The 25,029-nt window shown below is 45.8% G+C and overlaps 1 protein-coding gene across 3 annotated transcripts in view; it reads left to right on the top strand.

Annotated features, from left to right (window-relative positions):
* Positions 1–558: 558 nt before the first annotated feature.
* Positions 559–25,029, top strand: part of LOC136621647 (dimethylaniline monooxygenase [N-oxide-forming] 2-like) — a 54,942-nt gene continuing 30,471 nt past the window's right edge. Inside the window, exons 1-3 of one of the 3 annotated variants that reach the window (XM_066597290.1) lie at positions 612–699; positions 1,046–1,111; positions 22,855–22,991. In XM_066597290.1, the coding sequence (XP_066453387.1) occupies positions 1,096–1,111; positions 22,855–22,991 (153 nt within the window). In that variant the 5' untranslated portion in view covers positions 612–699; positions 1,046–1,095. Of the gene's footprint in view, positions 700–1,045; positions 1,112–20,936; positions 21,022–22,854; positions 22,992–25,029 lie in introns of those variants that run through there. The other 2 variants (XM_066597289.1, XM_066597291.1) reach the window with 2 other exon arrangements.

The raw sequence follows: 25,029 nt of genomic DNA, 5'->3' as shown, positions 1-25,029 counted from the left end.
TTGCAGAAATTCTTTATTTCTCGATGGCACCCTTGCCAGAAAAATCTCTGTAAAATACGTTCCCGTGTCTTGTCTGCCCCTACATGACCGCCCAGTAAGTGATTGTGGGCCAGGTCAAGGACCATGCGTCTATAGCCACCAGGTATCAGGAGTTGTTTTACCACTTCATTCCTTACTTTCGTGACCCTATATAACAACTCATTAACCAATTTAAAATGGGGAAATCGCATCTCAGCACCTGCCTCTTGGGGTACCTCATTGTTAATGTAATACTAAATGTATGACTATTTAGATTTCATCTAGCCATTTTAATTACAATTTTGAGCCTTTGACCAGAATATACTGAGTAGGTGGCTAAACCAGTTCCATGTGCAAATCAGAAGACATGTCTCGTCTTTTGAAGCGCAAATTCCATTGACTTGGACACAAGGGGAAAGTCAACATGATGGATATTTAAGATTAGATCTTGGTCAAGGAAGAGGTGTAATTAGGTTTGTATGCAGACAAAGAGGAGTCAACATTTATGACCATGTGCAATTGTTTGATGTTCACTTCAAACAGGAATGTGCTAGTACCTGTTTGGTTTGTCTGAGCTGTACTTCCAGTGATGGACTCGCTGTGCCCAGACTGTCATGCTCACCACCAGGCGGGTCAAAATCTCCACTTTTAGCTTGCCATATTCTCTGGCATCCTGTTGGGGTAAGTCATAATACCCAGTTAAATAGGGTCTATAACTTTTGCCCATTGTTCTGGTGGAACTTTCTCTCTTGCTGCCACCCTTTCAAAAATAGCCAGATAGGCTTCTATAGCATCCTCCATGGTTTTTAATATGTCCATACCACTTGATGACTTCTACTCTTTTTTATAGTCTCCGTTAGTATCGCCATCTGTGAAGTCAGGAGTTGATTTGTTTCTTGCTACATTTGTAATGCTTCTGCATGGTTTTTCTGCTGCTGAATCAATATCTTCTGCTGCTGTGTGTTAGTTGTTGCTAGTTGTTTTATTAACTCCTGCATGGCTATAGCAACTGTTTGTTTTTTCTCAGTGAGACTTCTACTACCTGCATCCTTCACCACTTGTAACGCCACGGGGTGAATGTATACGCCAAACGGTACTTTTATTTTCTTGGTCGGTTTATTCAATGTAAGTTTAGAACAACTGAAATGACTGGATTTCCAGAAAAATCATAAAGTGTGCCAAGTCCCTCAATTTTGTCCTCCCCCAGTCCACAGGAGGAGCGATTAAGTCCACAACTGATGTCATCAGCAATAAGTTTTACATTCACAGACCTGTAGCCTTCCGGAGGCGCAGCTTGTATGTTGACATAGGGTCTCCAAGCCCTGGTCCTAGGGCTAGGGTTCCCCAAATGTCCTGCCGGGACAGCGTAGCTCTCCGCCTGTTCACAACCTCTCTCTGCTTACAACAGAAGTCTGGTGCTCTCAGACACACTCCCTCACTTCCACCTGTCTCTTTATATAGCTTGCTGGTTCAGGTGGACGATCTGGCCCGGAGTACAATTGGACCGATATACATCACAGAGGCTAACAACCTCTATGACATATATCTTCCATTTCAGACCACACCTCCCAACCTGTTACAATGTAGCACTATAAAAAAACTGCCTGTAAAATGGTAAAATGTAGAGATGAGCGAACACCAAAATGTTCGGGTGTTCGTTATTCGTAACGAACTTCCCGTGATGCTCGAGGGTTCGTTTCGAACAACGAACCCCATTGAAGTCAATGGGCGACCAGAACATTTTTGTATTTCGCCGATGCTCGCTAAGGTTTTCATGTGTGAAAATCTGGGCAATTCAGGAAAGTGATGGGAATGACACAGTGACGGATAGGGCAGGCGAGGGGCTACATGTTGGGCTGCATCTCAAGTTCACAGGTCCCACTATTAAGCCACAATAGCGGCAAGAGTGCCCCCCCCCCCCACTGTCAGCATAAAGATCGTCCTCCTCTGGCACAGCTGTAACAGCTGTAGCAGAGAAGAACGATGTTTGCCCATTGAATTCAATGGAGCGGCAATACAGCATGTTCCACTGAATGCAATGGGCTGCCGGCGATCGCAGGATGAATGGTCGGAAAGGGGTTAAATATATAACCCCTTTCCTGCAATTCATCCAGAAATGTGTTACACTAAAAATATATACCGGCGTATAAGGCGACGGGGCGTATAAGACGACCCCCCAACTGTCACCTTATACGCCGGCAATACAGTGGAGCAAAGAATAAAAAGCATTACTTACGTTTTTAGATGATCTGCGGTGCTCCTGCAGGCTGTCACTCCCTCCTGGTCCACGGCAGACAAGCTTTCTCTATGAAAGGCTTTAAATCCCTGCCTCCAGGAAGACACGTGCCTTCAGCCAATCACAGCCAATGACAATGATGTCATTGAATGGCTGTGATAGGCTGTGTTTCTGGAGGCGGGGATTTCAAGCCTTGAAATCCCCGCCTCCAGAAACACAGCCAATCACAGCCATTCAATGACATCATTGTCATTGGCTGTGATTGGCTGAAGGCACATGTGCTTCTGGAGGCAGGGATTTAAAGTCTTTCGTGGAGAAAGCAATACTCTGCCGTGGACCAGGAGGGAGTGACAGCCTGCAGGAGCGCCGCAGATCATCTAAAAACGTAAGTAATGATTTTTATTCTTTGCTCCACTGTATTACCGGCGTATAAGGTGACAGTTGGGGGGTCGTCTTATACGCCCGGTCGCCTTATACGCCGGTATATATTTTTAGTGTAACACATTTCTGGATGAATTGCAGGAAAGGGGTTATATATTTAACCCCTTTCCGACCATTCATCCTGCGATCGCCGGCAGCCCATTGCATTCAGTGGAACATGCTGTATTGCCGCTCCATTGAATTCAATGGGCAAACATCGTTCTTCTCTGCTACAGCTGTTACAGCTGTGCCAGAGAAAAAGGATTTGTCTTCTATATGTTCTCAATGGGGTCAGCGCTGCTGCCGCTGGCCCCATTGAGCGCATATAGAATGCATCCATAGCGAGCAGCGGGAGGGGCAGATTTCAATACTCGGGTGACACCTTATCTCCCCAGCCACTCACAGCAGGGGGGTGGTATAGGGCTTAAACGTTGCAGGGGGAAGTTGTAATGCCTTCCCTGTCTTTATATTGGCCAAAAAAAAGCGCTAACGTCTCAGGGAAGAAAGTTTAATTTACCAGAACACCGCATGGTGTTCGTTACGAATAACGAACATCCCGAACACCCTAATATTCGCACGAATATCAAGCTCGGACGAACGCGTTTGCTCATCTCTAGTAAAATGACATATTTGCAAAAATATGAAATTTTATTTTTTCTCCTTTAAATTGCATTAACTCCTGAAAAAACGGTGGGGTCAAAATACTCCCGACCCCCCTCAGTGAATACATTAAGGGGTGTCGTTTTTTAAATGGGGTCATTGTGGGGGTATCTATCATTCTGACACTTATGTCTTGGCTTGGTGTAGGAAAACAAAGTGTCCCTCAAAATATTGAAAATCAATGTTAATTTTGTATGTCTCCTAAATAGTTAAAAAAAACTGAAAGTTTTTCAAACGTGCATCCAAAATATAGTAAACAGATTGAAATATATATCTTATCAAAAATGTGTACAGTATGTTTGCACATATTTAAGATATTGCAATTGAAAATGTAAAAAAATGACAGCTTTTTAAAAATTTTCCCAATTTTGGCACTTTTAATAAATATACGCAAATTCTATCAGACTATTTTAACACTCAAATGAAGTACAATATGTGGCAAAAAAACAATGTCAGAATCACTTAGATATGCAAAACCTTTACAGAGTTATTTTATGTTAAAGGGGTGGTCTCGCGAAACCAAGTGGGGTTATACACTTCCGTATGGCCATATTAATGCACTTTGTAATGTACATTGTGCATTAAATATGAGCCATACAGAAGTTATTCCACTTACCTGCTCCGTTGCTAGCGCCCTCGTCTCCATGGTTCCGTCTAAATTCGCTGGCAGCTTGCTTTTTTAGACGCGCTTGCGCAGTCCGGTCTTCTCCATTCAGCACGAGCCGCTTCAGTGTGCTCCCCGCTACAGCTCTTCTGCGCATGCGCAGACGAGCTGTCACTGCTCGGGAGCGCGCTGAAGCGGCCATTCTGCACCATCCTCTGTTAGAGGAAGGTGCAGAAACTGGAGCTGCCCAGCGGAGAAGCCCAGCCCAGCCCAGCAGCCCCGAGAAGCCTCCCAGGTAAGTGATGGGTCGGGGGGGGGGCTGCCGCTGCGCCGGGCTGCGCCGGGGGGGCTGTCGCTGCGCCGGGCTGCACCGGGGGGGCTGTCGCTGCGCCGGGGGGGCTGTCGCTAGGCCGGGGGGGGCTGCCGCTGTGATGGGGGGGCTGTCGCTAGGCCGGGGGGGGGCTGCCGCTGCGCCGGGCTGCGCCGGGGGGGCTGTCGCTAGGCCGGGGGGGGGCTGCCGCTGCGCCGGGCTGCGCCGGGGGGGCTGTCGCTAGGCCGGGGGGGGGCTGCCGCTGTGATGGGGGGGCTGTCGCTAGGCCGGGGGGGGCTGCCGCTGCGCCGGGCTGCGCCGGGGGGGCTGTCGCTAGGCCGGGGGGGGCTGCCGCTAGGCCGGGGGAACTAGCGCTGGGCTCCGGAACCTAGCGCTGGGCTCCGGGGCCTTCACCTGGGCTGAGGGTCTAGCGCTGGGGAGCCGGGGGCTAGAGCCGGTTACCTGCTGTCTGGTCGGCGGCTGCGGGGCGTCTGGTCGGCGGCTGCGATGCGTCCGGTTGCCATGGAGACACAGCTGGCGGCGTCTCGGGAGCGCGCACGTCGGGCTGCAGCGAGCGACGGGGAAAGAGCCGGCGGCCATCTTGAGGAAGCTTTTATAAGTTGCTGAAACGCTGGAACGGTAAGTACGAACCAGCTAGAAATGTCATTTACAGGGGGGCTTTGTAATGTATGTTTAATGGGGGGGACTGGGCAAAAAAAAAAATTAACTGCTTCCTCGAGACATCTCCTTTAAAGTGACACGCCAGATTTCCAGAATTTGGCTCCGTCACTTGGGCGCAAACATGCTTGTTCACTACGGGGTTAAGGTTTCTGCCACATCAATACACTATCGCAGGTATAGCTGAAAGTAATTTTTCTAAGTCCTTGTCTTCTTTCAGGATGTCCTAGTAGCATGTCAGAGTTGAACGTATCTTCTCAGCTCCAATATCATAGTTAACAATCATCCTTATTTGATCTTAATTTTTCAAGAGCCCTGGGGACTGGAAGTTGATCCCTTTTTTGTGTTAGCATATTCAAAGGCTTGATCTATAACCTCCAATGGATATCCTCAATGGAGGAATCTGTGTTTCATTTTTTTTAGATTCAATCCCAAAGTCAATATCATTGGAACGGTTTGTTCGCAAACGGAGGAACTGTCCCTTGGGAATATCTCGCTTGAGAGGGGTGGGATGAGAGCTCTGCCATGATAAAAGACTATTAGTGGCCGTTTGTTTACAAAAATGGTGGTAACAAGATTACCATTTTCACCCTTTCTGATGTTAAGGTCAAGGAAAGAAATTGCCTTATCCTGAATCTCTGATGTAAATTTAAGACGTTATTTGTTAATGTTTAAATGTTTAAATCAAACTTACATTGTAAGACACTCCAAGTTCGCTTCTGCCGGCGATTCCGGGAGCATTAGGGGCGTGGTCATTGCTTGCTCAAATATTCTTGCAAGAATATTGGTTGTTGAACCTTTCAGTCCATGAGCGCAGATCCTTTTTATTAATAGTTTCCTTCTACATTTTCATTTTGGCAGAGGTTCTCTGTTAAGAGAAACCAACAACTATTTCTGCAGCTCTCTCCCATGCCTGGAGGATAAGAACTGTTTAGTTCAAACAAACCAACCAACAACCTTGAGGCGCTTTCTGAACACCAATATTAAAGAATCAATGTAACAGAGCCACAAAAGAATTTTCAAGTTCTTAGTGTCATTCAACACGCATAATTCCTCCAACCAGCCCAGGTACAGGTTTGGATAAGATAGGACACAAGGGCTCCCCATTGTGGTACCCCATAGCTGGTAGAAAAATTTCCTATGAAATAGGAAGTAATTGTGTGTTAAGATGATTCTGAGCAAATCAACACAGAACTCAATATGACCAGAAAGATGAGAGCCCCTCCCAAAAAGTAACTCACGGCTTCGATACCTCCATCATGAGGAATGGAGGTATAGAGGGCCTCCACATTGAGGCTCGCTAACCTAGCATCATATGGTACCGGTATTCTTTCTAGTTGTCTGAGGACATCCATCATGTCTCTTGTATAGTATGGAAGAGACACGATGAGTAGGTGCAAAATTTTGTCAATGTAGATACTAGATTTTTGAAATAGACTATCTATGCCAGACACAATGGGGCGTCCCTTGAGCGGGGTCAGCCCCTTGTGTATTTTTGAAAGAGAGTGGAATGTGGCAATGTGTGGCTCATTTGTTTACATAAAATGGTATTCATTCTGGTCAATCTGATTATTACTCTTTGCCCTTTGTAGAATATCCTTTAATTGTGTCATGAATAGATCAGTGGGGTACCCATTCAATGTGCTATATGTCATAGAATCATAGAATGGTAGAGTTGGAAGGGACCTCTAGGGTCATCTGGTCCAACCCCCTGCTCAGTGCAGGATCACTAAGTCATCCCAGACAGATATTTGTCCATCCTTTGTTTGAACACTTCCATTGAAGGAGAACTCACCACCTCTTGTGGTAACTGGTTCCACTCATTGATCACCCTCACTGTCAGAAAGTTTTTTTCTAATATTTAATTTGTGTCTCCTCCCTTTCAGTTTCATCCCATTTCTTCTAGTCTTTCCTTGTGCAAATGAGAACAGGCCTGATCCCTCTGCACCGTGACAGCCCTTCAGATATTTGTAGACAGCTATTAAGTCTCCTCTCAGCCTTCTTTTCTGCAAGCTAAACATTCCTAGATCCTTGAACCGTTCCTCATAGGACATGATTTGCAGACCACTCACTATCTTGGCAACTCTTCTCTGAACTTGCTCCAGTTTGTCTATGTCTTTTTTAAGTGGGGTGCCCAGAACTGGACACAGTATTCCAGATGAGGTCTTACTAAGGAAGAGTAGAGGGGGATAATGACCTCATATGATCTAGACTCTATGCTTCTCTTAATACATCCCAGAATTGTGTTTGCCTTTTTGGCTGATGCATCATATTGTTGACTCATGTTCAGTCTATGATCTATTAGTATACCCAAGTCTTTTTCACATGTGCTGCTGCTTAGCCCAGTTCCCCCCATTATGTATGTGCTTTTTTCATTTTTCTTGCCCAGATGTTGGAATTTGCATTTTTCCTTGTTAAATAACATTATGTATCAGAATCATATAGTATATGTTTACATATTGTAATGCATGTGTCGCGATCCATGACCACAATGTTACCACCTTTGTCAGATGTAGTTTGGCCATGTTCGAGGGAATGGAGTGAGGACTGTTCTTCAGATGTCATGTTTGAGTATCTTTGGTGGGGTACGGATAGATAGATGATTCAGATCTGACATGACTAGTTTCTCGAAAACCTCAATAAATTAGTAATATGCAGGAGGTAGTAGTTTAATACTTTTGGATTTGAGATCAGTAAAAGGTCCTTCACCCAGCGGTCTCTGACCTTCTTCAAAAAGATCCCCGAGAAGATCAAGGTCTGCCAGATCTGTAACATCCACCCCCAGTTCCATACATCTCTTGCAGTCATTTTATGAGAAAAAAAACTTTTTCAACGCAACTTCCTGGTAAATAAAGAAATGTCCTTTATCCAGGAAAAGGTGTCATATCTGTTTGTTGGTACAAATGTGAGGCCTCTGTTAAGTACACTCAATTTGCTATCCATTAATACACTGTGACAGATTCATTATCTGGAATGACTCCTCAGTATTGCCATTCACGATGTCTTACCCCGCTGATCTATCCATGCATTTATTGTTTACAGAGCTCGCTATGGACTGATTTATTATTCCCTGCACTCTCTTAGCAGGTAACTTGAAATCGGCTGCCCTGAAAAATCCCTTCTCCACCAGTTATTTGACCCCTGCCCCTAGCCTGAATAGTCTGACGACCTCGTATTTGTTTTGCATGCTTTCCTTGCCTATCTCTCCTTGCTGCTTCCAAGTTCGACTGTTCACATTCGGATAAGGAGATTTCTGTTTCTGATCTTACTCTGTTCCTAAGATCCTTAGGCCTCCTGTCCACGGGCAACTTTTCACTGCGTTTCTCGTGGCAATAATCGGGCCACGGGAAATGCAGTGAACACTTTCCATAGACTTACTATAAAAAGCGCAGCCCCACTGTCCACGAGCGGAGAATCATAGTGATTTTTCGTTTGTGGGATTTAAATCGCAGCATGCCGTGATTTGCTGCGATTCTCCGCGGTGAGCCTATCTTTCAGATAGGCTCAGCACGGAGAGCTGTCAGCTCTGTTACGATCGTGTGGGCAAACTAAGCACGGGGCCCACACGATCGTGACCAAAGGAGGACTAGATACGCAGACGGGTTTCACACAACTGACCCTGTTCTACGCAGAAGGTTGGCAAGGCCCTACCTGAGCGGGGACATTGCCCCAATAAGGGCAGCCCAGCGGTCTTCGGATCTGGGCCCTAGCTAGTCCTAGGAGCCATGCACATACACATGCCACATAACAGGGAGTGTACAACAGGATACACAGCATACAAAATGCAACCACTAGTAACAGATAGGAAGCTGAATATAAATACTAGGTATTAGTTGACATGTTGTACAATATGTGAAAGCTAGCAGGCCACTTCACGGCTCCTGGTTATACTGCTAGTCCCTACACTAACCAGGAGTCCAGCAGAACCGGACACCGTTCACACAGCACGCTGCAACAGGACATTACATAGATAGCAGGTCATGCAGCAAGCTAACACAAAACTGCCAGAATTTAAACGTACAAACGGACATGAACCAGATCACACTGCAAACTTCACCAGACAAGGATTCATGACTGATACCTTGAACTCTAGACACAGACTGACCAAGAGCTGGGTTTATATGCGAGCACAGACCCAGGAGATTGGCTAGCAGGAAGTACGACACCCAGCCAGCTCAATCAATTAACCCTCCACCTCCTGTGGAGCTGTGCTGCTAGGAAGCCTAGAACTACAGATCCCACAGCAGCACACGCAACAGTACCTCCCCTTTAAAAAAGGGGCCTCTGGCCTCTTAAGCATAACATCAAAAAAAAAAAAAAGAGATCTGCCGCGGGTTATCGCTATGCTCGTGGACAGGAGGCCTTATACACTCTATTGTCACAGAAGTCCTGGATATCTCAGAAAAATTGATGATTCCTTTCCTTAATAAACGCTTTATATCTTTCAACATTTAATTGTAAGTTTTTTTCCTGCTGTTGAAACTCCAGATCTGTGGCAAAGCACGTTTTTATATTTATTTCTGTAAGAGCCTTGTAATTTCTTTCCAAAGTTAATTTCTCCTCTTCCAACAACAATTTCATAAGTCATAGGGAACTTGCCGTAGCTTCTTGTTCTCTCTTTGCCATGAATTTAGACATGGCAACATACTGAGGCAGAAAGGTGACATGGAGTCCCAAGGGGACTATGCGTGTTCAAGGTATTCTTGTAGAACCCTGAACCTCCCACTAAGATCTCACAAATTCCCTGTATGATGTCATCAGGAGTTTAAAACAATTCTTAACCCCTTAGTGACCAAGCCTGTTTACACCTTAATGACCAGGCTAAATTCTGGAAATCTGACATCACTTTAACACAGAATAACTCCGTAAAGGTTTTGCATATTCAAGTAATTCTGACATTTTTTGCCACATATTGTGCTTCATATAGGTGGTAAAGATAGACAAATAGAATTTGTGTATATTTATTATCACAAAAAGGGAAATATAAAAAAACAATCACTGAAAATACCCATAGACTTACTGACACAGGAGGGCAAACATGCGCACCAACCTCAGCATGCAGGCAGCTATACTGCCAAATGAGGGAGCCAATTACACCTGTGGAAGACACCGATGAGACAGCCACTCACACAACCTCCTATATAGAGGGGGGTGGCTGCTTGGTGTATACTCCTGCACAGAGTAGATACAAAGTGCCAGACCATTCTGATACATGTAGTGCACCATGCAAACAACCTATTAATGATGCCACAGTTTGGCGTGCTGCCCTGCACCTTAAAAAGGGAACCACATTGGTACTATCACCCTGGCCTCCCCTGGCGTTTATAGCCGCACTGCATGCGAATAATACATAATAAATGCGATGTATTAGTTGGATTTTGGCCAAAATACTTGAGCTCACAAGCCAATCGTCAAGACTCCTGGCATTTTGGGAGTCCCTACACTAATATAAATATATCACAGAAAGTGTGCACATGTTTGTCCTCCTGTGTCAGTAAGTATATGGCCATTTTCAGTGATTGTGTATATCTATTAAAAGAACCAGAATTGGGAAATATTTGATAAAATTATCATTTTTTTTCACATTTCCAACTGCAATATGTCAAATATGTACAAATACTGTACACATTGTTGATAAGATATTTATTTCCCTCTCTTTACCTTATTCTGGAAGCACATTTGAAAAATTATTTAGGAAATGTACAAACTTAACATTTATTACTAAAGTTTTGAGAAACCTTTTAATTTCCTATACCAAGCCAAGATTCAGAGGCTCATAGGTGTCAGAATGATAGATCCCCCCACAAATTACCCCATTTCCCTAGTCCCCACCTACTAGTTTATCAGGAGAAAAATGGTGCTGACAGGTGTAAGAAGAGCTCATTTATATCCCTGTCAGAAGTGGAGCAAACAATTGCAGATGTCAGAAAAGACTGGAGTGGTGTTGATTCATTTAGCAAACTCCCTACTACTAGCAAATAATAGTTAGGTCAATAGCTAAGCCTGAAGCTATGGCTTAGGTAATGCTGGCTGCACTAACCCCACTCTGCTGTTTAACCCCTTAAGGACCAAGCCCGTTTGTACCTTAAGGACCAAGACAAATTTTGGAAATCTGGCATGTGTTACTTTAACAAAAAATAGGTTTGACATATCCAAGTAATTCTGACAATGTTTTTGTGACACATGTTGTACTTCGTAGATCGATACGATTGGTATATTTTTATTGAAAGTACCAAATTTGTGGAAAATTTTAAAAATTTGATGTGTTTAGTAGAGATAAGCGAGCACCCAAATGCTCGGGTCCACGTTATTCGAGTCAAGCTTTTCGTAAAATTCAAGAGCTCTACTCGAGTAACGAACCCCATTGACTACAATGGGAGACTCTCTCTTCCCCCCCCCACACACAAAAATTTGCCAATGGCGCATGCTGCGGTGGGGAGGGGCCAAAAGCTCTAGTGTTTAGCTGTTTTCAGTAGGTGTATAGCACATATGTATATATATATACTAGCGTACCCGTCGCGCGTTGCTGCGAAGACAGACATACATACATACATTCGTTTTTATATATCTAGATAGCAGCTTTCAAGTTACCTCAGCGGTATAATATATAACAACCAATCACAGCACAGCAGCTTTCATGTTATCTCAGCAGTATAATATATAGCAACCAATCACAGCACAGCTTTCATGTTACCTCAGCGGTATAATATATAGCAACCAATCACAGCACAGCTTTCATGTTACCTCAGCAGTATAAGAAATAGCAACCAATCAGAGCACAGCTTTCATTTTACCTCAGCAGTATAAGAAATTGCAACCAATCACAGCACATCTTTTATTTTACCTCAGCATTCTCAATATCCAGGTAAAATTTGGACGCTAATTCTTTTGCGCATAGAATTGAATAATGGAGTTGGGACCCATTAGCTTTTCCTATTTATGACATATTCAATGCCTGTGCCAAATTTCAAGTTTCTATGTGAGAAAATTAGATTCCGTACGTAAAATTTGGACGCTAAGTCTTTGGCGCATAGAATTGAATAATGGAGTTGGGACCCATTAGCGTTTTCTATTTATGACATATTCAATGCCCGTGCCAAATTTCAAGTTTCTATGTGAGAAAATTACATTCCGTACGTAAAATTTGGACGCTAATTCTTTGGCACATAGAATTAAATAATCGAGTTGGGACCCATTAGCGTTTCCTATTTATGACATAATCAATGCTCGTGCCAAATTTCAAGTTTCTATGACATTGGGAAGCGAGAAAATTAGATTCCGTACGTACAATTTGGACGCTAATTCTTTGGCGCTTAGAATTGAATAATCAGGTTGGGACTCATTACCTTTTCCTATTTATGACATAATCATGGCTCGTGCCAAATTTCAAGTTTCTATGACATTGGGAAGTGAGAGAATTAGATTCCGTACGTAAAATTTGGACGCTAATTCTTTTGCGCATAGAATTGAATAATCGAGTTGGGACCCATTAGCTTTTCCTATTTATGACATAATCAATGCTCCTGCCAAATTTCAAGTTTCTATGACATCGCGAAGTGAGAGAATTAGTGGCAGTGATGGAAATCAAACGATCTACTTGGGGGGGGGGGCGCAACTGTCGACGACGCTCGCACGCGCGCCATTTATCGTAGGATAGTGCTGTAACCCCCATGTCCTGGGTGAAAGCTGCAGCGGCACAGCCATCAGATACTGCCAAGATGGAGGAACTGATAAAGCAGCTGGTACAAATGAACGTGCAGCAACAGCAAGCGTTGGCCCAGCAGCAACAAGTGGCGGCGACCCAGCAAAAGATCCATGAGGAGGCCATGAGAGCTCAGGCCGAGACTAATGCTCTCCTGGCGCAAAGTGTGCAGAGGTCATCTGGTTCGCTCCCCACCACCCGTACCGCGGTACAGACGGCCTTACAAAAGATGATGGCCACCGATGACATCGAGGCCTATCTCGCGGTCTTTGAGAGAGTGGCCGAGAGGGAGAAGTTACCGGCGCCTCAGTGGGCTGAGGTAGTAGCGCCTTTCCTGACGGGAGAACCCCAAAAGGCCTACTTTGACCTCGGTGAGCAGGATGCCAAGGACTATAATAAGCTCAAAGGTGAGATCCTGGCACGCTTGGGCGTGGACACCCATGTGCGGGCCCGACGCGTACACGCCTGGACTTTCACGGACGACCTACCAGCTCGCTCCCAGATGTACGACCTGTTCCACCTGGTGAGAAAGTGGCTGCAGCCGGAGGAGTCATCCCCGGCAGAGATCGTACAGAAAGTGGTTCTGGATAAGTTTATATGCTCGTTGCCCCCCGCAATCCAGCGCTGGGTGGGACAAGGAGGTCCACAGGACGTGGACCAACTCGTGAGCCTCGTCGAGAGGTATAAAGCCACGGAGGACTTACTGCAAGCCGTGCCTCCTGGACGTTCCAACCCCGGGAACAGCAAGTCGGCTGGTGCCCCTGGTAAGACTGTTCCATATGTAAGGGGTGTCAAAAGTGTCCCAAGGGGAGGCGGCTCAGAGAGGGATCGTTTGGGGCAGAGGAGGAGCCCCAAATGGACATTCGGGTCCCGGGTAGAACCCCAAGGAGACCGGGCCTCCATACGATGTTGGCGCTGTCATCAGCCCGGGCATCTTGCTGCCAACTGTCCACTTACCGTGGAACCAATGGACTGTGACTCTGCCCGGCGGAGGTTGATGTTCGCACAGCCAGTGTGTTCTGCAGAGACTGCGTCAGAGACTGATCGACTAATATGTCACCTAAAGGTGAATGACTTTGCGGTGACAGCTCTACTGGACTCAGGGAGCTTGGTTACGCTGGTGCACTCCAGCCTGGTCGATCCCACAACCTTCACCAGCCGTCGCATGGGGGTTGTTTGTGTGCATGGGGACACCAAGGAGTATCCTATTGCCCTTGTACGACTTGATATTCCGTGTGGACTTGCCACCCATGAGGTGGGCGTCGTAAAATCCTTAATGCACACCGTGATCCTCGGGAGAGACTTTCCCCTATTTTGGGACTTGTGGCGACACCGAGGGTCGTCTGCAAATAAGGTTCATGATAATGCGAATGTGTATGATGTGTGTCCAGAACTGTTTGACCCTGAGGGTACGGTTCCAGCAGTAGGGGTGACCCAAGAGAATGGGGATAACTTTCCCTTAACAGTATTGGCGGGTGAGATGGAGGTACAGGATGAAGTAGTTGCTATGCCTGACTTAGAGGTCTCACGTGCCAATTTCGGAACTGAGCAGCTCCGAGATCCCACCTTAGTAAAAGCTAGGGAAAATGTTAAAGTGATAAATGGGGAGCCTCAATTCCCAGGGGCTGATACTGTGTTTCCACACCTTGCAGTCAACCAAGAATTGTTGTATCAGGTTGACAAAGTCTGTGGGGAGGTTGTGGAACAGCTGGTGGTACCTCAGGCCTATCGTAGGATGGTCTTAGACCTGGCGCACAAGCATGTGCTGGGAGGTCATCTCGGGAGCGAAAAGACTAAGGAACGCATCCTTCAGTGTTTTTTCTGGCCGGGGGTACATGGTGATGTAAAACGTTACTGTGAGTCGTGCCCGGAGTGTCAGATAACAGCTCCTATGCCCCATTACCGGAGCCCCTTAGTGCCCTTGCCCATCATAGAGGTGCCGTTTGAGCGGATCGCTATGGACCTAGTTGGGCCCTTGGTAAAGTCTGCCCGGGGTCACCAACATATATTAGTGGTTGTAGACTATGCCACCCGTTACCTCGGAGCCGTTCCTTTACGCAATACGTCATCCAAGGGTATTGCAAAGGAACTACTTCACATGTTCTCCCGCACGGGCATCCCAAAAGAGATCCTGACGGACCAAGGAACCCCCTTTATGTCAAAGGTCATGAAGGAATTGTGTAAGCTGCTGAATATTAAGGACTTACGGACGTCGGTGTACCACCCACAGACGGATGGTCTGGTTGAGAGATTCAATAAGACCCTAAAAAGCATGCTAAAAAAGGTAGTCAATAAGGATGGGAAGGACTGGGACTGTCTGCTGCCATATTTAATGTTCTCAATCCGTGAAGTCTCACAATCCTCCACTGGGTTCTCTCCCTTTGAATTAGTGTATGGTAGACATCCCCGAGGGCTCCTTGATGTAGCTAAGGAGACCTGGGAGCACGAGTCCACCCCCTACAGGAGTGTTATTGAACACATCTCCCTCATGCAAGATCGAATTGCGGCGGTCATGCCCATTGTTAGAGAACATTTACAGCAGGCTCAAGAAGCCCAAAGCCGGGTATATAACCGGTCCGCCAAGGTGAGAACCTTCAACCCTGGGGATCGAGTACTAGTGTTGGTGCCCACCTTAGAAAGTAAATTCCTAGCAAAATGGCAAGGGCCCTATGAAATAATTGAGAAAGTCGGAGAGGTAAACTATAAGGTATACCAGCCAGGTAGGTGGAAACCAGAACAGTTGTACCATGTAAACCTAATTAAGCCATGGAAGGACAGAGAAGCCCTGACTGCAGTAAGCACCCCCCATGGTGCGGTCCCAGAGGTGTGTATCAGGGTCCCTGTCCAAATCCCAACAACAAGAGTCGAGGGAATTTATACAACGTAATTCAGATGTGTTCTCTGATATACCAGGGCGTACTGGTGTCATAAAACATGACATTATAACTGAACCAGGGGTAAAGGTTCAGTTGAAACCGTACAGGGTTCCAGAAGCCCGCAGACGAGCCATCTCAGAGGAGGTCAAGAAAATGCTAGACCTCGGAGTAATTGAGGAGTCGAAAAGCGAATGGTCCAGCCCTATCGTGCTGATACCAAAACCTGATGGCTCTCTGCGCTTCTGTAACGACTTCCGGAAGCTAAATGACGTGTCAAAATTTGACGCATACCCAATGCCGAGAGTGGACGAGTTAATTGAGAGACTGGGTCATGCCAGGTACTTTTCCACTCTCGACCTTACTAAAGGCAGGTTCCCCTTACGGACAGCGCGAAAGAAAAGACTGCGTTTGCCACACCAGAAGGGTTGTTTCAGTACATCTGCCTACCCTTCGGTTTGCATGGAGCCCCAGCAAGCTTCCAAAGATTGATGGATATCATACTCAAACCCCATCGTCAATATGCGTCAGCATATTTAGATGATATCATCATCTTTAGCGAAGACTGGGACAGCCATCTACCCAAGGTACAGGCAGTACTGAACTCCCTTAGAAAAGCAGGGCTCACAGCAAACCCAAAGAAGTGCGCCCTGGGTCTTGAAGAAGCACGATACCTGGGGTATATAATAGGTAGGGGTATTATAAAACCCCAGGTCAATAAAGTTGAAGCCGTTCAGAACTGGCCACAACCCACAACTAAAAAGCAGGTGAGAGCCTTTTTAGGCATTGTAGGGTACTATAGGCGGTTCGTACAAAACTTTGCTAGCATAGCAGCGCCCCTAACAGACTTGACCAAGAACAGTAAGTCAGTCATGGTCAAGTGGAACCCTGACGTAGAAAAGGCGTTCCAAGAATTAAAACGGGCCCTCTGTAGACGTCCAGTGTTAGTCACACCCAATCTTAAAAGGGAATTTATTGTCCAAACAGACGCGTCCGATGTGGGACTGGGAGCAGTTCTGTCCCAAGAAGTAGAGGGAGAGGAACATCCCGTAATTTATCTGAGCAGGAAGCTCACGCCACCGGAAAAAAATTACAGTATCCTTGAGCGGGAGTGCCTAGCCATCAAGTGGGCTCTGGAATCCCTAAAATACTACCTGCTAGGTCGGCACTTCAGGCTGATCACAGACCACTCCCCCTTAACCTGGATGTCACAAGCAAAAGAAAGAAATGCCAGAGTCACTAGATGGTTCCTGACCCTTCAAAATTTTAGCTTTTCGGTAGAGCACAGGGCCGGAAAGCTACAGGGCAATGCCGATGCCTTATCAAGGACGCATTGCATGACGGCGAAAGGTGTCCGACCCCACAGGCTCGAACAGAGGGGGAGGGTATGTGAGACGGTGACCGGCAAGGTGCTGGAGGGCAGGTATGTGTCGCCTAGGATGCTCTCCTATGCTGCCTTGGGGAGCGCTTGGGCAGATGCGTGCCACTGAGCAGCCTGGGCTCGGTGGAGGAAGCAGGCAGTATAGTGTTAGTAGCATTAAGCCACTAACACGTTGTAGTATGTAAGTGGCTCCAAGCCACATAATCCGGGCCGGCTTTTCCTGGAGTGACCAAAGTGAAGGGTGGGATGGTCACTCCCACGTACCAGGTGGGGCTGGTACCAGGCCTTATAAAGCCTGGGCCTACAGGGCCAGGAGGAGAGCTGAGACCTCTGCAGGTCTGAGAGTCCTGGCTGGCTGTGTGCAGGAGCCATTTGTTTACCAGTACGTAGACAGGGACGCTACATGTATAGTAAGTGCTCAGACGAGCAGGATTTACGTTATGTTTGCCTGATGTTAAGGCCTGTATTTTGCTTTTGTTTGCTTGGAAATAAACCCAGGCAAAGCCTGGACTAAAGACTTTATCCTATGTGTCACTGTCTCTGACTGCTTATGCCCAGGTTGCTACCGATCCTAAACGCTAATCCCTCACAATATATAGTACATTTTTTATCATCAAATATGTATCTCCATCTGTTTACTTTATTTTGGAAACATATTTGTAAATTTTTTTTGGATTTTTGCCGAATTTAGGAGACTTACAAATCTAACAGTAATTATAAAATTTTGAAGTACATTTTCTTTTTATATACCAACCCAAGTTTGCAGAGGCTCATAGGTATCAGACTGATAGTCACCCCAGAACATGATGCCATTTTGAAAAATAGACCCCTTAAGGTATTATTTGGGGAGTGTTGTTGGTATTTTTATGCTACATTCTTTTGCAGGAATTAATGCAAATTATGTGCAAAAATATTAAAATTTTTTTTTTTTTTTTTACAAATGTGTCCTTTGGAAAAGTTTTTTTTTTCTGTGCAGAGCACATGAAAACTGAGAAATACACCAAAAAATTGATACCCCTGTTTCTCCAGTGCTCAGAAATATGCCCATTGTTCCCATAATCCTATTTTGGGGGCACATGGCAGGACCCAAAATGAAAGGAGCACCCAGGAGCATTCAGGCACTGCACTGCTAAAACAAGAGAAAACCCCAACAAATGACCCCATTTTGAAAACTAGACAACCCTATGCATTCATCAAGGGAAATAGTGAGCATTTCTACTGCAGTGTTTTTGAGTGATTTTATGCAAAGCAGTTGGAAAAAAATTGCGATTTTTGAATTTTTTGACAAATGTATCATTTTAAAGTCGTTTTTCAGACAGTGTACATGCAAACAGAGACATGCACCCCAAAACCGATACCCCTGTTTCTCCTGTATTTAGAAATATGTCCATTATGGCCATAATCCTATGTGTGGATGAGTGGCAGGGCACGAAATGAAAGGAGTAGCACGAGAAGTAGACCCCTTAATGCATTAATCTATGGGAATAGTAAAAATTTAGAAAGTTTAGATTATGGAAAAAATTGAAATTTTAACATTTAAAATATGCATTATGGTAAACCACCATTTTTGTTCATACCTTGTGATATTCAGCTTATCAAAAAGTATCAATTTCACACAGTACAGGAGATGATTTTGTAATACTATGTGAATAAAAAATGGGATTCATGGGATTTGTATAAAAATTATTTTTTTAATAATGTGGAAGAGTGAGGAACGTCTCAAAATGTGGGGAGATGCAGAGGTCGGGTTCTGTGGGACACTTGGGGCAATAGTAGCGGGAATCACTGCATCTCCCGTGTTTGCTACACACTCTGCATCTTTTCTGTGGGTTTATCCTATTGGTTGTGATGGGTACTCGGCAAATAAAATGTCTTTCTGTTAGTCTTCGGACATCTTCAGATTCTTGACAAAGTCGGGGGTCTTCAGTTGGAAAGAGGAGGTGTGCAATTACATTTCCCTGATAGTCCGGATATGAATCTCCTCCTCCTTTTTTGTACAGGACCGAACTATTATGGACCGCCACTTGAATGAGGTATACGGCCACTTTTTTATACCTGGATCTTGTTTTTCGTTTAACCAAATACGGCTGCAATATCTGGTCTGCTAAATCAACGCCCCTCCCCCCATGAATTTATTTTAATTAATTATGCACACCGTTTTTTGCCTGTCAGATGCAGAACCTCTCTCCCCGATGGCCTCTGTGGCATTTGTATGGATTGTACCGAGGACAAGCACATCTTTTCGGTTCCTATATTTCACTGCCATCAGTTCATCACTTTGAAAAAAGTAGGATGTTCCCTTCGGAATTTGTTTTCCCACCAGCCTCTGTGGAAAGCCCTTTTTATTTTTCCGGATTGTCCCACATGCTCCGGTGTTTGATGTGTGCAGGAGTTTAAATAAAGGCACACTTGTATAAAAGTTGTCTGTGTGGAGGTGATGCCCCTTGTGCAGGAAGCGCTGGATTAGCTCCCAGACAATTTTACCACTTATGGACAGATTAGGGGACACCGTGTTTGATTGATTCTACTGTCCCTACCCTCATAAATTCTAAAACCGGTAGTATACTCTGTCTCACTTTCACAAAGTTTATATAGCTTCACTCTAACGTACTATAGATATATAATGTATTACATATAATGGTCTAACAAACATGTACACTAACCCCTAACAGACAATAACGTGATGCCCTAACGTACAATGGAACCTGTAAATATTCTGTAGCACACTAATCTATCTATCTATCTATCTATCTATATGAGAGATATATAGATATTATATATAATTATAAAATGTATCATGCCCTAAAGCTGTAAAATCTACTCTACCTACACTAACCCTGTAAAACTATTTTAGATGATGTAATTCATATGATGTAATTTTTTTTTAATGTAACTGCTTCACAGGCAACTGTAACATCTGTCTCCTTCTCTCTGCTCAGAAATGAAGTGATCTAAAGAGAGAAGGGGGCAGAGTGAAGCTGCTTGTCACTTCTTTACTAAACATCTGTGACTGTGAGCACCATGATTGGATCTCATGGTGATCACGTGTGGAGGGACATAGGATTGGTCCCGATCGTTCCCATGGTTACCAGGAGTTTGACAGCTCGTGCACTGCCGCACAACAATGCGCACGCGCCCTAGGTTTAAAGCACTGCTTTCAGGCAGGATCCTTCCCAGTGTTTGGTTGTAGAGGGACAGTGTTTGGCATATTTTGATTCCATTCTTGTTTTGTCTTTATTTATTTGCATTTGTGGTAGATCTGCAAGTGACAGATCCGGGGCGTCCAGGTTGGACATGACAGTTGATCTGGAGAGAAAAGATTCCCAGGCAATCTCCTATGCCGATACCTGTCAGACTAAAAGCTGTGCAAAGTCTGACATCTGACAAGGACAGACACATTCAACTTAGAACAGCCATTGACTCTTTAGTTGAGGGAGAACTTACAGATGGAATTTCTGGAACAAAGTCTCAGCAATAATATAGCTTGCTTTCATCAGAAAAAGAGCATATTACATTTTTTTGCATGTGACTCCTGTGTTTTTTAAAAAAAAGCATAATGAAAGCTAGACATCTAAAAGAGTAAGAATAATTGTGAATTAATCTTGAAAATCTAGAGGTGGGAGCATAGAACAGTGAAGATACAGTTTACAGTGTAGTACACCAAAATGGCCACAAGATGGCAGCAGTATAACGCAATCAATAGGAAACTACATGGGATGATTATGGCGTAAATGTAGTTAAGAAAACAAAAATATGTGATAATTGTTACGTCTAAAATACAAACCCATCGACTCTAGAATAAGGCCCTTTATAGAGAGTACTTCTTGTATCAATGAAGTGGGATTTAGCTTGGAATTTGGATTTCACTTGAACAGACCACTCAGGGTGAATGCACTTCTGCATTTCTCAGACCTTGGTAAGGTTCTGCAATTTGGGACAAGACTTGTGCTCTTCTTATCTCTGTGTATTCTGGTTAAAGCTTGAAACTATTCAGATTCAAACAGTGATACAGATTGTGCAATTTTCTTAGGGCAGACATATAACTTGCGGCTATGAACACGGGTTACTTATTACCTTTTATCAGTCTTCTTTCTGTAACTGAAGTGCATTACTTGCTGCAGAGACTGTCTCGGATCAAGGTACTGTACTCGAAAACATGTTGTGTGTCTTAAAATGTCATTGTTAAATGTTTATTTGACAATGGGAATGGATTATAAATAGAGATGAGCGAGTATACTCGCTAAGGCACATTACTCGAGCGAGTAGTGCCTTAGCCGAGTATCTCCCCGCTCGTCTCTAAAGATTCGGGGGCTGGCGCGGGTGACAGGTGAGTTGCGGCGGGGAGCGGGGGGAGAGAGGGAGAGAGAGAGATCTCCCCTCCGTTCCTCCCCGCCGCTCCCTGCCCCCCCCCCCCCGAATCTTTAGAGACGAGTGGGGAGATACTCGGCTAAGGTACTACTCGCTCGAGTAATGTGCCTTAGCGAGTATACTCGCTCATCTCTAATTATAAAACGTACTATTTTTGCTTAATAAGTCATGCATCCGTGCGCTGTATGCAGCAACCTGCTCCACAATGTTAGAAAACGTCACAAATGGGATCACTTATTTTTGGCTATCAAGCATTACCATATCTTTGCGCATTTTTTAAAATGTTGTCCTATGTTGTATCCATAAGTGAATTTACCTCTGTACTATTAACTTCAAAGGGAGCCTGACGCTCCGTACAACCCCTGAGCTCCCATGATGTAACTGTACATCCTGTGGTGTTAAAGGGATTGTCCAGTTAGTAAATAACTTTTAGAATTTAGACACATTATTTAAAAAAAATAAAACAAATGGGCACTTACCCTCCAAAGCCCCGGCAATCCAGCACTGCAGCCTCGCATTACTGTTCGTTCTCCTGGCATCAGTACTTATATCATGGGCGCCATGAGTCCAGGACTTCTGAATGGTGATGCTGAAGTCTTTGATTGGCAGGTGGCAGTTACCTGACTTCTGTTGTCAACAGAAATCAAGGAGGCTGCAACGCTGGAATGCCGGGGCTTAGGATCGTCAGCAACATTTTGTTTTATTGTTTAAAATGATGACAACCCCTTTAGATTTCTAAGGTCAAAAAACCCTTCAAGGGGTTTTGTCATAAAAAAAAAAAATCTATACTTACCTATTCTTCCCCAGGCAGTCTATTTACCGCATCTTCTTCCTTCGCTCCTGCAGTCCCCTGGATCATTTCACCTCCAGCCGGCGGATTCTTCTACTTCCAGTAACGTTACGTACATTGCCAGCATTCTCCTTCCTGCAGGTCAATGTATGCTACGTCACTAGTGACATAGCGTTCACTTCCTAGCAGGGAGCATTGAATGGCTTATACAGAGACTGCACATGCATGCTGTCTCGACGCCAGCGTTTCTATACTAACGCCGCGAGACACCGCACATGCGCAGTCTCGGCATTAGCGCCGCATAGCATTCGGCACTCCCTGCTGGGCAGTGAACACTATATTATTAGTGATGTAGCCTACACTGACCTGCAGGAAGAAGAAAGCAGCTGCATAACAGGAAGAAGAGGATCCGGACAGCTTGCAGTGAGGTGACCCGGGAGACTGCAGGAGCCAGGAAAAGATCGATGAGTAGAAGATGCAGTAAGTAGACTGCCTGGGGAGGAATAGGTAAGTATAGAATTTTTTTTCTAATGACAAAACCCCTTTAAATAGCTGAAGAAGCATAGAAATTGCTCCACTTACTAGCTTTGTAGGTCACCTATTTATCTAGGTCAGTTGCTGGCTTACAATCTTTAATAGTTAATAAACATTTACTAAATGTCCAGAATTATGCAACTTTTTAAGTAAATGTAAGTTAAAAAAAGTTACATGCTATTTTTTGTCATTGGCTAATGTGACTTCGCATACCGTATTTAAAGTGAATGGATTTGACAATATTTACAGTTAAATAAACTGTTGAACATTTATTTTACAGTAACTATGTCAAAGCGAGTGGCTATTATTGGTGCAGGGTGCAGTGGCCTCACCGCCATCAAATGCTGCTTAGAAGAGGGTCTGGAACCCACATGTTTTGAGCAGAGTGATGGAATTGGAGGACTTTGGAGGTTCACAGTAAGTACATTTAGATAACATTTTCTTTAAAGTTTTTATTAGCTAGACATCTGATGACGTCACAGTCATGTGATCAGGGGGCGGTGCTAAGAGCCAATAACTAACATCACAGGTGCTGTCAAGCTCTGCATGTAACACACACGGATTGACTGACAAGTGGTCGTTAGCACTTTGGTTTCTGCATGGTGGTAGATGCAGGTTCTGCACGGCACTCTGCAGATCATATAAATGAATACAGTACAGTTAAATCCAGTGATCACAGGTGACATCTTCTCTGATTGGAGTTGTTCACTTTCCCTTTTCTTCTCCATCTGGCCAACACCGTCATGAAGGCTTCTTCCAGCAATGACTTGTCTCTGCAGATATATCTTGACTGCTTGACTGTTGACCTGACATTTTAGGCTTTTCTCTTTTTCAACATTACCATCTCTAGACAACCTCCCCATCCACAGTGTAATAGTGTTACCATGCAGGGCGGCGCTGGGTCCCGCGGCCGGCGCGCGCCGCTCCGAGGTCGGCTTCGGCGTCCCGGAGCGGTGCTGTCAGGGATCTCTCGGCGGCATGGAGCAGCCAGCGTGCAGCAGCGTGGAGCAGCCAGCGTGCTGCGGCGTGGGCGTGTCCGCCCGTAGGGTGCCGCCCGCTCTCATCCACCTCCCTTATGCAACAGTGGGAGAGTCGGCTCCTCCCACTCTCCGCCCCGGGGCGGAGGCTTTTAGTTAAAAGGCTGGCAGTGACCTGAACTCACTGCCAGTTATTGGTTCTGCTAGCCTCTAGTCAGGTCTATTCTAGTCTGTCCTAGTTGCTTGTCAGTATCTTTTCGTTTGCCTGAGAGCTACACCTCCAGCCTTGATTCATCTAGTAGTTTTGTTGGTCTGTTACACCTGCCTCTTCTGTCGGCACTCTGTCCCCTGTTAGTAGTTCCATCTAGGCAGTCGCCAGGTCCCGAGCCAGTGCAGGGACTGCCGCCCAGTTGTCCGCCTGGGGTTAGCCAGGGCCGAGGCAAGTAGGCAGGGACAGTGGGGTGCAGGAGATCAGGGCACCCCAACTGGCGCTCGGGGGGCAGAGTGCCGTAACATAATAACTGGCCCTTTAAAACCGTTTGTCATGGAGGCGATCAGTTCCCTCACGAACCAGCTGCAGGCCCTGGTGCCTGTGATCCAGGATTTATCCGCCCGCATGGTGGCCCAGGAGCAGCGGGGGGTGTCGCAGGGGTCGGACGCCTCAACCAGCCCCGAACCCAAGTGCCCTCTTCCCGAGGTGTTTTCTGGGGAGAGGAACAAGTTTTTTGTCTTCCGACAGGCGTGTCGCCTGTTTTTTCGCATGCGTCCCCGTTCTTCCGGGTCGGAGGCTCAGAGGGTCGGGCTGATAATGTCCCTGCTGCGGGGCTCGGCCCAGACATGGGCTTTCTCCATCCCCGAGGGTTCCTCCTGCCTGCAGTCCGTGGACTCCTTTTTTCAGGAACTCGGGGGTATCTTCGACGAACCGGACCGAGCGGGGTTGGCGGTTTCACGGTTGTTGGCGCTGCGGCAGGGGTCGTCGTGTGTGGAGGATTATTGCTCCAACTTCAGACGCTATGCGGGGGATACGACATGGAACGATAGCGCGCTGAAGGACGTTTTTCTGCAGGGCCTCTCGGACGCAGTTAAAGACCTGTTAATTTCCCATCCCGTTCCCGGGTCCTTAAGGGAGGCTATGGAGCTAGCGGTGAGGGCAGATAGGAGGCTCAGGTCTAGGAAGCAGGACAGGCAGACCCGTAGAGTCAGGGAGGTCAGTGGCCCTGGTCCCTCCTCCTCCTTACCAGTCTCTGCGCCCGAGCCGATGGAGGTGGACCCGCTGGACCCCAAAGAGCGACGCCGGATCCGTTTGTTGCATCGCCTCTGCCTCTACTGCGGGAAAGCTGGACATCGGGTGATAACCTGCCCACTGAGGTCTGAACGCCCGCAGCCGGAACCGGCGGAAAACTCCGAGTCCTAGGCGATTGCAGGGAGGATCGCCTAGGACTTCAGGTACTTCCTAAACTTTTGGTACCGTGTCATGT

This window comes from Eleutherodactylus coqui, chromosome 3 (assembly GCF_035609145.1).
Source record: "Eleutherodactylus coqui strain aEleCoq1 chromosome 3, aEleCoq1.hap1, whole genome shotgun sequence".
Classification (NCBI taxonomy): domain Eukaryota; kingdom Metazoa; phylum Chordata; class Amphibia; order Anura; family Eleutherodactylidae; genus Eleutherodactylus; species Eleutherodactylus coqui.
Note: the sequence above shows the minus strand (reverse complement) of the source record. Positions and strands in the feature narration are given on the sequence as shown.